The following is an 11,981-nucleotide window of genomic DNA, read 5'->3' as shown; positions in this document are numbered from 1 at the left end:
ATGTCCTCCGGCCTTTCTCACGGAGTGGCCCCGGGTGGGTTTCTGGCCGCACACAGCTTGTCTACTCCAGCAGTCCCACCACGCTGAGCTTTTCCTTCTTTCTTCCACCATCTGCAGGGGCAGCTCTGGCGTATTTCTCCTTGACTTCACATCAGCCATTGTTTCCTCCAAGCTGAGTGGTACCCTGCCCCTGGGTCCTTGCCAGGGTGTTAAACCCCATATCAATAAACTCCCCTTCGTCTTGATAGTCTGTCTCCCCTTGACCCAATACCCTCAGAATCCAGCCCCATAATTCTCCCAGTTCCTGCAGGTGCATGCTAGCTGGGCCTTGCACCTCCCCTGGGATCTAGTTCTTACAGGCCCAGCACCCCCACAGCCAGGTTTGATTGTGACTGATCCCTGGCTAAGTGGTCTAATGGCCAGGAAAGGAGGTGGGGGAGAGTGTGGTCATGCAAGGGAGAGGCCTCTGCAGGTCCTCAAACAAAGGAGTGGGCACTTAGGCAGGACGGGGAGAGTTCCCGAGAACCCGGGGATTCAAGATTGCTCCAGTGCATCAGCTTCCACAGCCCCATCCACCTCAGTCAGGGCTCTGACCACGGGTGCTGGCCCTTTGGAGGCCAGGACCTCAGCCTCTTCCAGAGCTCCCCTCACCACGCGAGCCCTGGGCCCAACCACAGCTTGTGCTCACGGCAGGGATGGGGCGCTCCTTATGCTGCCAAGGACTCTCTGGCCTGCACATTCAGCCTTTAGTTGGTGATTAATCACCCTCAGCTTTTCATTGTCTTTTCTCCAGCGTGTCCAACAACAGCTATTGGAATCCACTGTCCTTGTAATTCCTGTTTTCCCTTACTTCCCAAACACCTTTCCCACTGCAGACTCCTTCCCTCGGGACGCCATCCTAAATCCACCATCAAGACCTACACCCCTGAAAGCTCACCATGCACGGCCCCAGCACGCCAGAAGGTGCCCACGGTCACCCCCACCAGCGAGAGGATCCTCACTGTCTTGGCTCAGTGGGTGCTCAGACCCCAAATCCTATTTTAGATCCGTTTCCTTGCACCACGCCTAGTACCAACTTCATAGGCTGGGTTCTGGGGGATGCAGACTATGAGCTAGAGAGAGATCTGCATACAGGAAGTTTATAGGAAAGGGTTCTCAGGATCAACACTCTAGGGGAGTGAAGAGTGGGGCTGGGCTGACTGTGACACAGGCACTTCAATGGAGGGGGTGCTAGAGCTGGGAGGGGCCGTCAAAGTCTTTCTGACCCATCATTTAATGTGGTCACCCCAGGAGAGGGAGAGCGAGTGACCTTGAGGCAGACAGCTCTCTGGCTGTGAAGCAATCTCCTGGGAAGGAGTCAGCAGAGCCATGGATGTCAACCCTTCCAGCAGCCGGGGGGGAAAGTGATTCGGCGCTGGGCTGGGAGTTGGGGTGGAAATCTGGGCGGTGCTCATGACAGGCACCCAACAGGTCATGCTGTCCACACACAGAATATAGGATAGGGAGGGCGCGTATCTTACTTTTAAAGTAAAAATAACTTTATTTTTTAAAAAAAGAAATGAAATCTGGAAAACAAAAGTCATGAATCTTTTATTATGGTTTTTGCTGTAATCTTTTTTTAGGGTTTTTGCCTTCCCGATCTCAAGTGTCCTTCACCCCAGGAGTCTTGTTTCATGTGGTCGTAGGCGGAGCTTTAAGTTAGAGCTGCCTGGGCTGTCAGCAGTGCCTGCCGATGCCCCTCACTCAGATGGGAGGTTCGAAGAAGTTTCTCTCCCTTCAGCTTTCACAGTAAGTTAGACTCCCCCAAATTCCTACCATATAACATCTTCATGCTCCTAATTAATTTATTAAGTTAGGCTTCAAGGCCCTGCCAAAATGCTTCCTCTCTGGGAAGCTTAGCTTGACATGACCCTCTCAGTATGAGTCACTGCGGGTATTCTCTTCACGCATCTCTATTTGAGCACTTGCTACGTAGTGTTATATCCTTGGCCAGACTGTGGCCTCATCAGCAAAAGAAAAACAGGATACAGAACATATGCTTGGCACAGGCTGAGATTCAGTAAATGCTTGAAGACTGAAGAAAAATGATGTTTCATTGTAGCATCTTCAGTCATAAATTTTAACTAAAACTTAAAGTGCCACTGGGTGTGGCAAGTTTTAGACAATACATTTCATCTGTGGGCAGACCCAGGCGCTAAGTCATTTTGACACCAGTCAAAACAAGGAGCTATTGGCAACAGCAGTGCACACAGTTCCCTTTGCTTCGGTCTCCCAGTTCCTGCAGGCGCCGAACTGGGAGGTGTGAAAGTGCAGGTGTAAAACCACTCTGTACTACATTACCCGAGTCTTGTTCAGTCTCCGTAGACGTATATTTGCAAGATAATCATGAAATAAGTCAAAGACGTCCCTGATGCTGATACATGTCCTGAATTTAATGTGGCGAACTCCTTTCTTTTTGCGCAACCACTCACAACTTCCACAGCCACAGCCAACCATTCCCATGCACTGGCATCTCTCTTGGGATTGCCTCAGTGTCTACACATTTTGGTGAGAAGATAGCGACACCTACAATGTAGTGAAGAGCCAGGAGAATTCAAGTAGAACCAGCGACACCCCTTTGGGTAAGATGTCCAGACCTGTTATTAGAGTCTACATAAAAGCACAATGCAAAAACCCAACGTTTCCCAAAGAACACAGGTATTTACAACCTTGTTTTAATGAGAAAGAGGGTATGTAAATGAAGCTGAAATGTTCATTGTTATTTTAATCATCGTATAATTAGCATAGGTTCACGGGAGAAAAGAGGTTCCTTTAGATCAGCGGTTCTCAACCTGTGGGTCGCGACCCTTTGGGGGGTCGAACGACCCTTTCACAGGGGTCGCCTAAGACCATCGGAAAACACATATATAATTACATATTGTTTTTGTGATTAATCACTATGCTTTCATTATGTTCCATTTGTAACAATGAAAATACATCCTGTGTATCAGATATTTACATGACGATTCGTAACAGTAGCAACATTACAGTGATGAAGTAGCAACGAAAATAATTTTATGGTTGGGGGTCACAACATGAGGAACTGTATTAAAGGGTCGCGGCATTAGGAAGGTTGAGAACCACTGTTTTAGATATTTTGCCTCCTCAGGACTCCTTTGTCCTTCTGGCGGGATGGTGTGGGCAGCTCGACTGTTTTCTTCTCTGTAGGAAAGGAAAGAATCTGTCTCTTTGGTGGAGGCACTGTGGCCAGAATGAATGGATCTAGCCTTGCCAGGGAGAGTGCGGTGAATTGCTTACCTGTTTCCTAGAGATGCATTCCTCTCTCACTTTAAAAGCACTAATGAGGATGCTTTCATAACTAATTTGCTTAACGGGGCTTGGGAAACTAGAAACAATTTAAGTTTTAAAGACACATGAGCTCCTTTCTCATGCAAATGATTGAATCAGATGTGAAGGAGGGTCTAAGATTTGCCAACAAGAATCAAAAAGCAAGAAGATTCTGAGATGTCAGCACAAAAGCGATGTAACCGAGTGGGCGGGGGGGGGGGGGGGGGGCGATGTACAGAAACCAGAAGTCGAGCTGCCTTCTCTCTTCATCGTGCTGCCTCTATAAAACCTTAGGTTGTGAGCTCGGTTCCTTTAAACGACAATTACAAGCACAAGCCTCCCTGTGGCCTTTTTTTTAACTTTGTAAACAGCAGAAAGAACCGAACATCTAATTTTTGAAATTCCTCCGGCTTTTCTTTTTGACCTTTGGTATTTGTATGTATTGACGCTCTCGAAACCACTGGACAAAAACACCTTGAAGTGTCAAGCTTTAAAAATGAGTCTTCTTTCTCTTTCTCCTGTGCAGCGTGGATTATCTTGGCCTTGTCAAAATACATTCTCTAGTTAGAGGCTGGAAATATCTCCCTCCTGGCTCCAAAGTATTGATTTTCTTCAACACTCAGCTCTGTCAGTCAGCCGAGGGGTGAAAGGTGAAAGTTCACCCTGCACGGGTTGGCTTTACCTTCCTATTAATGTCATGCCCTTTCCGCATTTGATCGGTTCATGTGATCACCAATCATATAGAACTGGTGCTGCCCCGTTTTCCCTAGAAGGACACATTTAAGTCATCAGGAGATGCTAACACAATTCCTGGGATGGACACTGGGCATTTGACTAGGTAGGGCCAAGACGCAGCCATCCACTCCTTTAATGTTTATTTCTTAAAGAAAATTATTCGGCTACATGACGAATGACTCATTTCAAGATGTTCTATGTTCCTGTCTGAAAATTAAAGAAGTGCACTCACTACTTACACATGTAACCCTCTGTGAGCCATAATGATCTCTTTTGTTACTCTTGCTTTTTTGAAAACCAATTCCACCCTTTACTTCAGGGATTCAAATCCAACTCCAAACGAGTATTAAATTAAGTGAATTGCATGATCTCAATCCAGCCCCCTATCTTGGGGCCACCAACTCATGTCATCACATCTGACAAGACATAACTTGGTACAATTAACAATCCATTTAGGAGCAACTTGGGGTGGAGATGAGAGCACGTGCATGCAATTCCCTTGCCCAAACCACAGAGGGTGCTGTTGAGTTTCTGGTAGGATGTTTCTCGGCGCTCACATTTGGGCACTGCAGGAGGGGGACTCCCTCGCTGCTGCGCTATTGTCCTTGGTGAACAAGTTCACCTGTCCTGAAGCTGGCTCTCTGGGGAAATGAATAATTAGATGGAAATGGAAGGCTTGATTTGGCACCAAAGGGAGTGGGGAGGGTGGAGGGGGGAAGCATATGGATTTCAATTGAGAATGTTTAAGAGTGAATAATGGTTTTAATGGGAAAAACAATCTTCAGTACAATCCAGCTTTATTTAACACACATATGTACAGAGGAACACCCGGCACATATAGAATCTACTAAGTGGGGTCATCAAGAGCTGTCTAGGGAGGCAGACATTTAATCCACTCACTGGACATGGTGAGTCCAGGCAGTACTTTCCCACACAGTCATCGCATCATGTCATCTTCCGCTTGTAAATGATCAGAGAGGCCACATGTGCCTCTACATTAACAAGGAAAGGTCCAAATACAGTGCCTAGGAAAGTAATAAAACACCGAAAGCATACACTGGCATGGCAATACTAAGTTTACCTCGGCGCTGAGAAACCTAAGCTGTCATGAAGTGTGGACTGTGGTTGTCAAAATAGCCAAGGAAAGATGTGTGTTAACAAGAATGCAAATATTAGTTCAGCAGTGAGAGATATCTGTGTAACCATCACCCATCATCCACCCCAGAGTTTTGTAATCGAAATATTCTACTGGCCAATAACTTCGGCTACCCAGGTGTCTGGCTCCTGCGGGCCTCACGGCGTTGTTCTAAATGTCCGTGGCTTGCGCCGTCCATCCGTGCACGCCGGGGCCTGCTTAGCACCCTCACACCTTTCTCGGGATGCACTGAACAGTTTGTTTCAAGAAATCTCCAAGTTATCCTTCCACATCAGCATTCCAAAACAGCTGTGCAGTCCAGAATGAATGTACCCCCACTGCAGTTCACACAGGAGACAGCTGCTGGGGCCGGAGAGGACTCGAGCCCTCGGGGACAACCATTTACCTCGGCTTCTCTACCTACATCGAACACAGCAGCAAGTCCAGCAAACAAAGTCTGCACTGCATAGTTCGTGGTTTCTTCCTGGAAACTACATTTCTTATCTTTATAAGTACAATGTACATGCATGTGTCATAAATTCACCTGTGAAAGAACACCCAGAGTCTACAACCAAGGAGGAGTACAGGTTTGCCATCAGTGGAAATAACAGACTTCACATCAATAGGGGAGAGAGGGCTAGTGGTCCTAGTTTCTTAACAGGGTCTTTGAAAATCTGTTTCAAGAAAATTACAGATATATTTGTTCCCGGACTATGGTCTTACTCTTTGGATATTACATGAACCCGGACATCTACATTAAATTAATGCTACCATTATGATTTCGGTTCCTCTGTAAACTTCACATATTTTCTCTGAATTTCATAAATCATTTTCTATTTCTGCATTAACACCCCCATTTTACTCAACTAACCAACCAACCAACCAAATCCCCAACTATATACAGATTGAGGTTTGTCAGGGGTGATTCATACAGAATATTATTTGATGGATTCCTCCCATCACTGTGAGCCAGAGCCGCAGAACGTGACGTGCGAGGTGAGAGAGGAAAGCCGCTGTCAGAGGGTGGTGAGCTCTCACCGCAATGTCGCTCAGGCTGACCGAGCCCTGTCCCCATACAGACGCCCGGGTGCTTGCCCCACTGTTCCTAACTTTCTAGGATACTTGTTTAAATAAACGCTGTCTTTATTTGTCTGCAGTTGATCAGTAGCAGTTTGAAGGCTGAACGATTACGTGATAACTGACCTAAGCAGTACGCCTGGGAGCTGCAGGTCTGTTAAGTTTCTGGAAGGAAGGGCAAGCTCTGACTTGAACATCCTACAGCCACTGACACAGCGTCTTCTTTTTAGGTATATGCTATGCTTCTAAACTTATTCTTTTTTGAAAAGTCCATGTAAGAGTTTTGTTATAGTGATTGGATAATTATATTAACTAGATCATCAAGAGATGGTTTTGTTTTAAACTACTAAATACGCCATCACTTAAGCAGGATGTGAGCATTTTAGAAGGCTGTGTCTGGGAAACTGTATTCTCCACCGGGGGGAAAATTCTTTGTTTGGTATATTTTCTCATTAATCCCAAATCGGTTAGGTATTAATAACGAAGATAGTGGTTAAACCCTAGGTAGTCGGAATAGCAATTTCCTAACAATCAGCTGAAGGAAAAAAAAACACCATGTAAACACAGAATCTTTGTGGTAAACAATAATGTGTTTTAGGAAATCCAAAGGAAAATAATTTTGACAATTAGGACGGCCACGTTACCTCAAAACCCAGTGCCAGAATGACCGGCCCCAGCAGCATTTCAGAAAGGGGGTGCAGCTCGAGGGACTGCTGATGTGGGCTGGGCAGCGATCAGTGTTTCCTGACTTTCGGGCTTCCGGTGCAGCCAGCCAAGGAGTGTGCCCAGGGACCCGCCTCCCTCCCTCTCCAGCAGGGAGACTTGACCTGTGACGGAAGGCCGCATCCTGCAGAGGGTGTGTGCATGCCTCTGAATCAATAGGTGCCCGAGCAGGCGAACGTCCCAGACCATGCAGAGGTGACACAGACCAGGCCGCGCCCCCGATGCCCCTGGGTGGGCAGCCCTGAGGAGGGGCCCAGCGTAAGGACAGAGGGATCTGGGCTTAGAGAACTGCGCGCGCGAGCAGGCACGGGCGGCGCCAGCCTCAGACCATGAAGCGGTGCTCCTTCCCGTCGTGGGCCATCAGGATGATGTTGCGGTTGGACGTCCAGATGAGCCGGGCTAGCCGGAGGGCGTTGTGGGGGCCGGGGGAGGCCGGCTGCACAGGGGGCACCTGGTAGGTTTTAATACAGCGCAGCTGGGGTGCCGAGTTGAGCATGCCGATGCTTCCCAGCAGCGAGGTGTTCATCTGGGGACACAGGGACAGGAGAGCACACGTGTCACACAGAGACTCCTTCCCTTCCCTGCCGCACAGGTCAGGTGACACCCACCCCCGGTCACTTTCTCCCCCCCAGCCTTGCTCATGCTCATCTGAGAGCTTATTCTGAACCACTGAAGGGACCTTTCCGTGTACCTGAAGTTGTTCTGATACTGTTACAGTAAAAGCATAAATCCAGAGAAATATTTCTTCGTGGGTAGAACCTGACAGCAGGAAAGCGCAATCTTTAAGAAGGACGCTACACTGTGCATGTTAATGAAACGGTTCAAGCCCTGGCCGGTTTTGCTCGGTGGCTAGAGTGTTGGCCTGTGGACCGAGGGGTCACGGGTTTGATCTCCAGTCAAGGGCTCGTACCTCGGTTGCAGGTACACTGATGTTTCTCTCTCGCTCTCTCTCTCCCTCCCTTCTACTCTCTCTAGAACTCAATGGAAAAAATATCCTCAGATAAGGATTTGAAAAAAAAAGTTTCAATCACACAGTATTTGGGAAATTATGGATATTTTCTATTGCAGACCTCTTTGTTCTCAACAGTGCTGACGGATGAGTCCACAAAGGCAAGCGTGGGGACTTACATTAGTTCAAGAAAACGAAGCGAAGTTAAGCAGCAGACTGCCCCATCCCTACCTACCAACACCCGCCCTCCTCACCTGCTGTTTAGAAAATTCAGTCTCTGGGAAGCCTACCTCGGTTTGAAGGGAAAATAAGAATCAGCTACATCTGAACACCGTGTCTGTGGCTCACTCTTTTGCTGCCGTGCTAAAGGTAGTATACTTCCACGCCTTATTAGCAATATCTCTTTATTAGTCATTGATTTCTACTTTCTGGCAGCTTTTCTGAATTTGACTTGAATTTTAAGTTCTTTAATCCATTCACATAAGTGAAAACTAACATGGATATTATGGCTCCCAAACAACTATGCATTTGGGTCCAATTGCTAAATATCAGGCAGCAGTTATCTTAGTAAACTGCTGTCCGAGTGACTGCATCTGATGAGCCCTTTAGACTCCAAATATCAGTTAACATTTTCCCAATGCATGCCTTTCGTGGATTTATAAATCACATGGGATCCATACCGAAAATCAGGAACGAGGTCTCGGAAAAAACGGTTTTTTTGCACTACTTTCCCCACCAATTCTTCTCCATCTAGACATGTGAGATTCCAGGGGCCTGCGTGAGGCATGCGGCTTGTGACCCAATGCACGCAGACGGCTGGCACCCGGAGCCCTGGCCAGGCCTCGGACACTCTGCATGTGGATCAGAGCAGCACGCAGCCGCTCCTACCCGGGCCGGCTCAGAGCAGGACGGTGTCAGAGGGTGTAAATCACGGCGTCTCTAGCAGGATGCGTGCAGGCTCTACTGACATTTTCACAATTTAAATCATCTTGAGTAATAACCCTTTTAAGATGACTAATGTTACTGATTTTACTGCATTAATAATAGTGCCGAACACTGCACAGAGGTGAAAAAAAATCACTAGTGTCCGAGGTCACATTTTAAAACCAAATGTATGGTTATCATTAACTCTTTCAGTTAAAGTTCGGTCACCATTTAGAGCTGGGCAGTCCCTACCTGTCATCCTCCAAAGCCGTGCCCCTTGCTTCCTTCTTCCCCGAAATTCCAAAAAAGGACAAAAATGAGTGCCTTATTGCTTCCTGGAGGTTCCCAAAGAGTTTCAACATAAATAATGATGGTGAGCTTGATTTTATAGTTCTCACTTGTACAAAAAGTAACAGCGCACAGTAATTTAGTCCTCTTACAGATCATATCTAAACGATCCAGAAAATTGCTGGTTAAAATGAACTGGCATCAACAGGCATATCGTGCTTTTAAAAAATCTAATTTCTCAGTTGATAAATAACCACAAAGTACTTTTCATTCTTTATGGATTTTCTATGAAAATATGTATGAAGCCTGATTTCTGCTGGTGGCTTAAAATGCTCAGGGTATTCAATATGCTCACACTTCCTTATTTTTAATTCTTCTCTTCAAATTTAGCCAAGTACGAGAAATGGCTTGAGGGCTAATAGGGTGCAGGGAAAGAATACCTTACTGGAATTTTAGGATGGAAAGATTTCTTTATATATATCTGGGTTCCCTTTACAAGCTGAGCCATCCCTCAGACGATTGACAATTGCCTTTGGTAGGGTCAGCAGCCTTCCTGCCTCTGGACAGGACTATTACAGTTGCACAAGTTGGAATGGTGAAGACCCTCATGTTAGACCATCCTTTCCTATGACCTCTTCAAATCAGAGATGAATCTCAAGTTGTAAGGGTGAGTATTAATTTTTCCAATAAACTCAGTCAATGAATTCTCACCAAAACAACTACCTATTTTGTTATTCAGTATTAATATATATATATATATATATATATATATATATATATACATAAAACTTTTTTTTTTTTTTTTTTTGCCATTGACTGGCTATAAACTCTGCTAAAGTGAGGGCGATTTGAGGCTTAAATGAAGGAAAATGACCTGGAGTTGTAATATTTGGTAACATTAAATGTTTTCTTGATCATAAAGATAAATACTCATTGTGGAAAATTGAAATACGAAAGAGAAGTATAAACAAGAAAGCCAAAATCCCCTGAAATCCCACTGCCCAGAGATAAGCACAGGTCAGTAAACACCTTCCAGACCTTCCATATACATAAGGAGAAGTTAAAATGTAAAGGACTTTACATAAACAGGCTCACATTAAAAGGCAGTCTCACAATCTGCTTTTTTCATTCAACAAAATGTTGAGGGCAATCTTTTCATGTTAATGACTATAGATTTACATCATCCTTTTTAAATGGCTGAATAGCATTCTACTGTATGATGGAATAAATTAAAACAATGAAACCAATATCCATCTAATTTATTATTAGCATTTATGAAAGAAGATACTTATTTGTTAGAGGGTGGTGGCAAAATTTATGTGAGAGAATTGTGGTTGTATTTCATTACTAAACTCCCCTTGATCAAATATCAATGAGTAAGAAAAACTGAAATATTCAAATCATAGAAATACCTTGTTGGAGAGTCAAAGGAATCGAAAGATTAGCAAATCACATCGTTCAATGGCTGGCTTTGTAAACCAACGAAAATGTAACTGTGGCTTTTCCCTTCCCTTTAAAAACAATGCTTCACAAACCAGTCCTAGGAAGCTGATTTTCTGGACACATAGAAACACATACAGATGTAATTCATCAAAACAGGAAGTGTTTTATTGCTACTCTCAGAGTAACTGATGCTGCACACAGCCTTTTACTAAGTCTCACTTGAGTAATTATCCACCCAATACTTCTCATTAACACTCATTTCTCAGCGAAGATTTTAATAGCTGATGGCTTTTGTAAGGTTCTCTATTAATAAGACCTCGTTAAGTTTTCAAAATATATTACAGTACATTTACTGGAATGATATAAGAGTGTGATATCATATATCATTCGAACTAAACAATATGCATCTAAATAAATCAGCAAGTCCATGCGGGGACAGCAGCAGCAGATCCAACACTACTTTCTGGACCAGGGGTCCTCGAACTACGGCCCGCGGGCCACATGCAAATACAAATATTGTATTTGTTCCCGTTTTGTTTTTTTACTTCAAAATAAGATATGTGCAGTGTGCATAGGAATTTGTTCATAGTTTTTTTAAAAACTATAGTCTGGCCCTCCAACGGTCTGAGGGACAGTGAACTGGCCCCCTGTTTAAAAAGTTTGAGGACCCCTGTTCTGGACTTTCTTCAATTCAAATAAAAACTCTCTACACGTCTGGAAGAGGCTTTACTGTGTTTTCTTGATCGGCTGACATAATGTTTCTGTGACTTCCAATCTGGGTATAATGTAAGCACATGAGACATGGGCTGCATTTTAAATTTTAATGTTGGGTTTAGAGACTTGGGTGCTGCCTGACTCGCTCTGGTGCTCATTAAACATACTTGCATCCTAGGAAAGTAAAGGCAACAACAAAATTTTAAATTAACCTATATTTTTGGGGTGGGGGGGAGGAGGGAGGGGGTAATATGTAATTTTTTGTAATTATCAGCAGTAACATAATTAAAAAGAAGATTGGATAGAGATTAATCACTGGTGGTAAAAAAGGTTCTACTGTAAAAATTAGTTGTTTAAAATTAATACTCATTTTAATCAGAATAAAACAGGCATTCTCATGCCAGTCAATGCTGCTCGGGTTTTAAAAAATGTTTTGATAATTTGGGGATGAAGAGCCCAATGTGGGAAACCCTGGATGCACACAGAATGAGATACTATAAACGGACATGACGTTAACATGTCCTCTCTCCCTACGCCCTAGGCCCTGTCAGAGTTGCCTGGATGCCTCATATTTGTCAGTTCTTCCAGGCCAGGCCCTCTCAACACGCCCTGCGCACCTCTCCCTCAGCACCCACTCCGCCCTACCCTGCCTCAGCATCAGCATGT

General features: G+C 44.8%; 1 protein-coding gene across 1 annotated transcript in view; it reads right to left on the bottom strand.

Moving 5' to 3' along the window:
- Positions 1–4,804: 4,804 nt before the first annotated feature.
- WDR7 (WD repeat domain 7) overlaps positions 4,805–11,981 on the bottom strand; it is a 289,363-nt gene continuing 282,186 nt past the window's right edge. Inside the window, exon 29 of the mRNA XM_081096649.1 lies at positions 4,805–7,523. Coding sequence (XP_080952775.1) covers positions 7,320–7,523 — 204 coding nt within the window. The 3' untranslated portion in view covers positions 4,805–7,319. The remainder of the gene's footprint in view (positions 7,524–11,981) is intronic.

This window comes from Myotis nattereri, assembly GCF_964212035.1.
Source record: "Myotis nattereri genome assembly, chromosome: 8".
In the NCBI taxonomy this organism is placed as follows: domain Eukaryota; kingdom Metazoa; phylum Chordata; class Mammalia; order Chiroptera; family Vespertilionidae; genus Myotis; species Myotis nattereri.
This window is presented reverse-complemented; position numbering and strand designations above follow the sequence as displayed.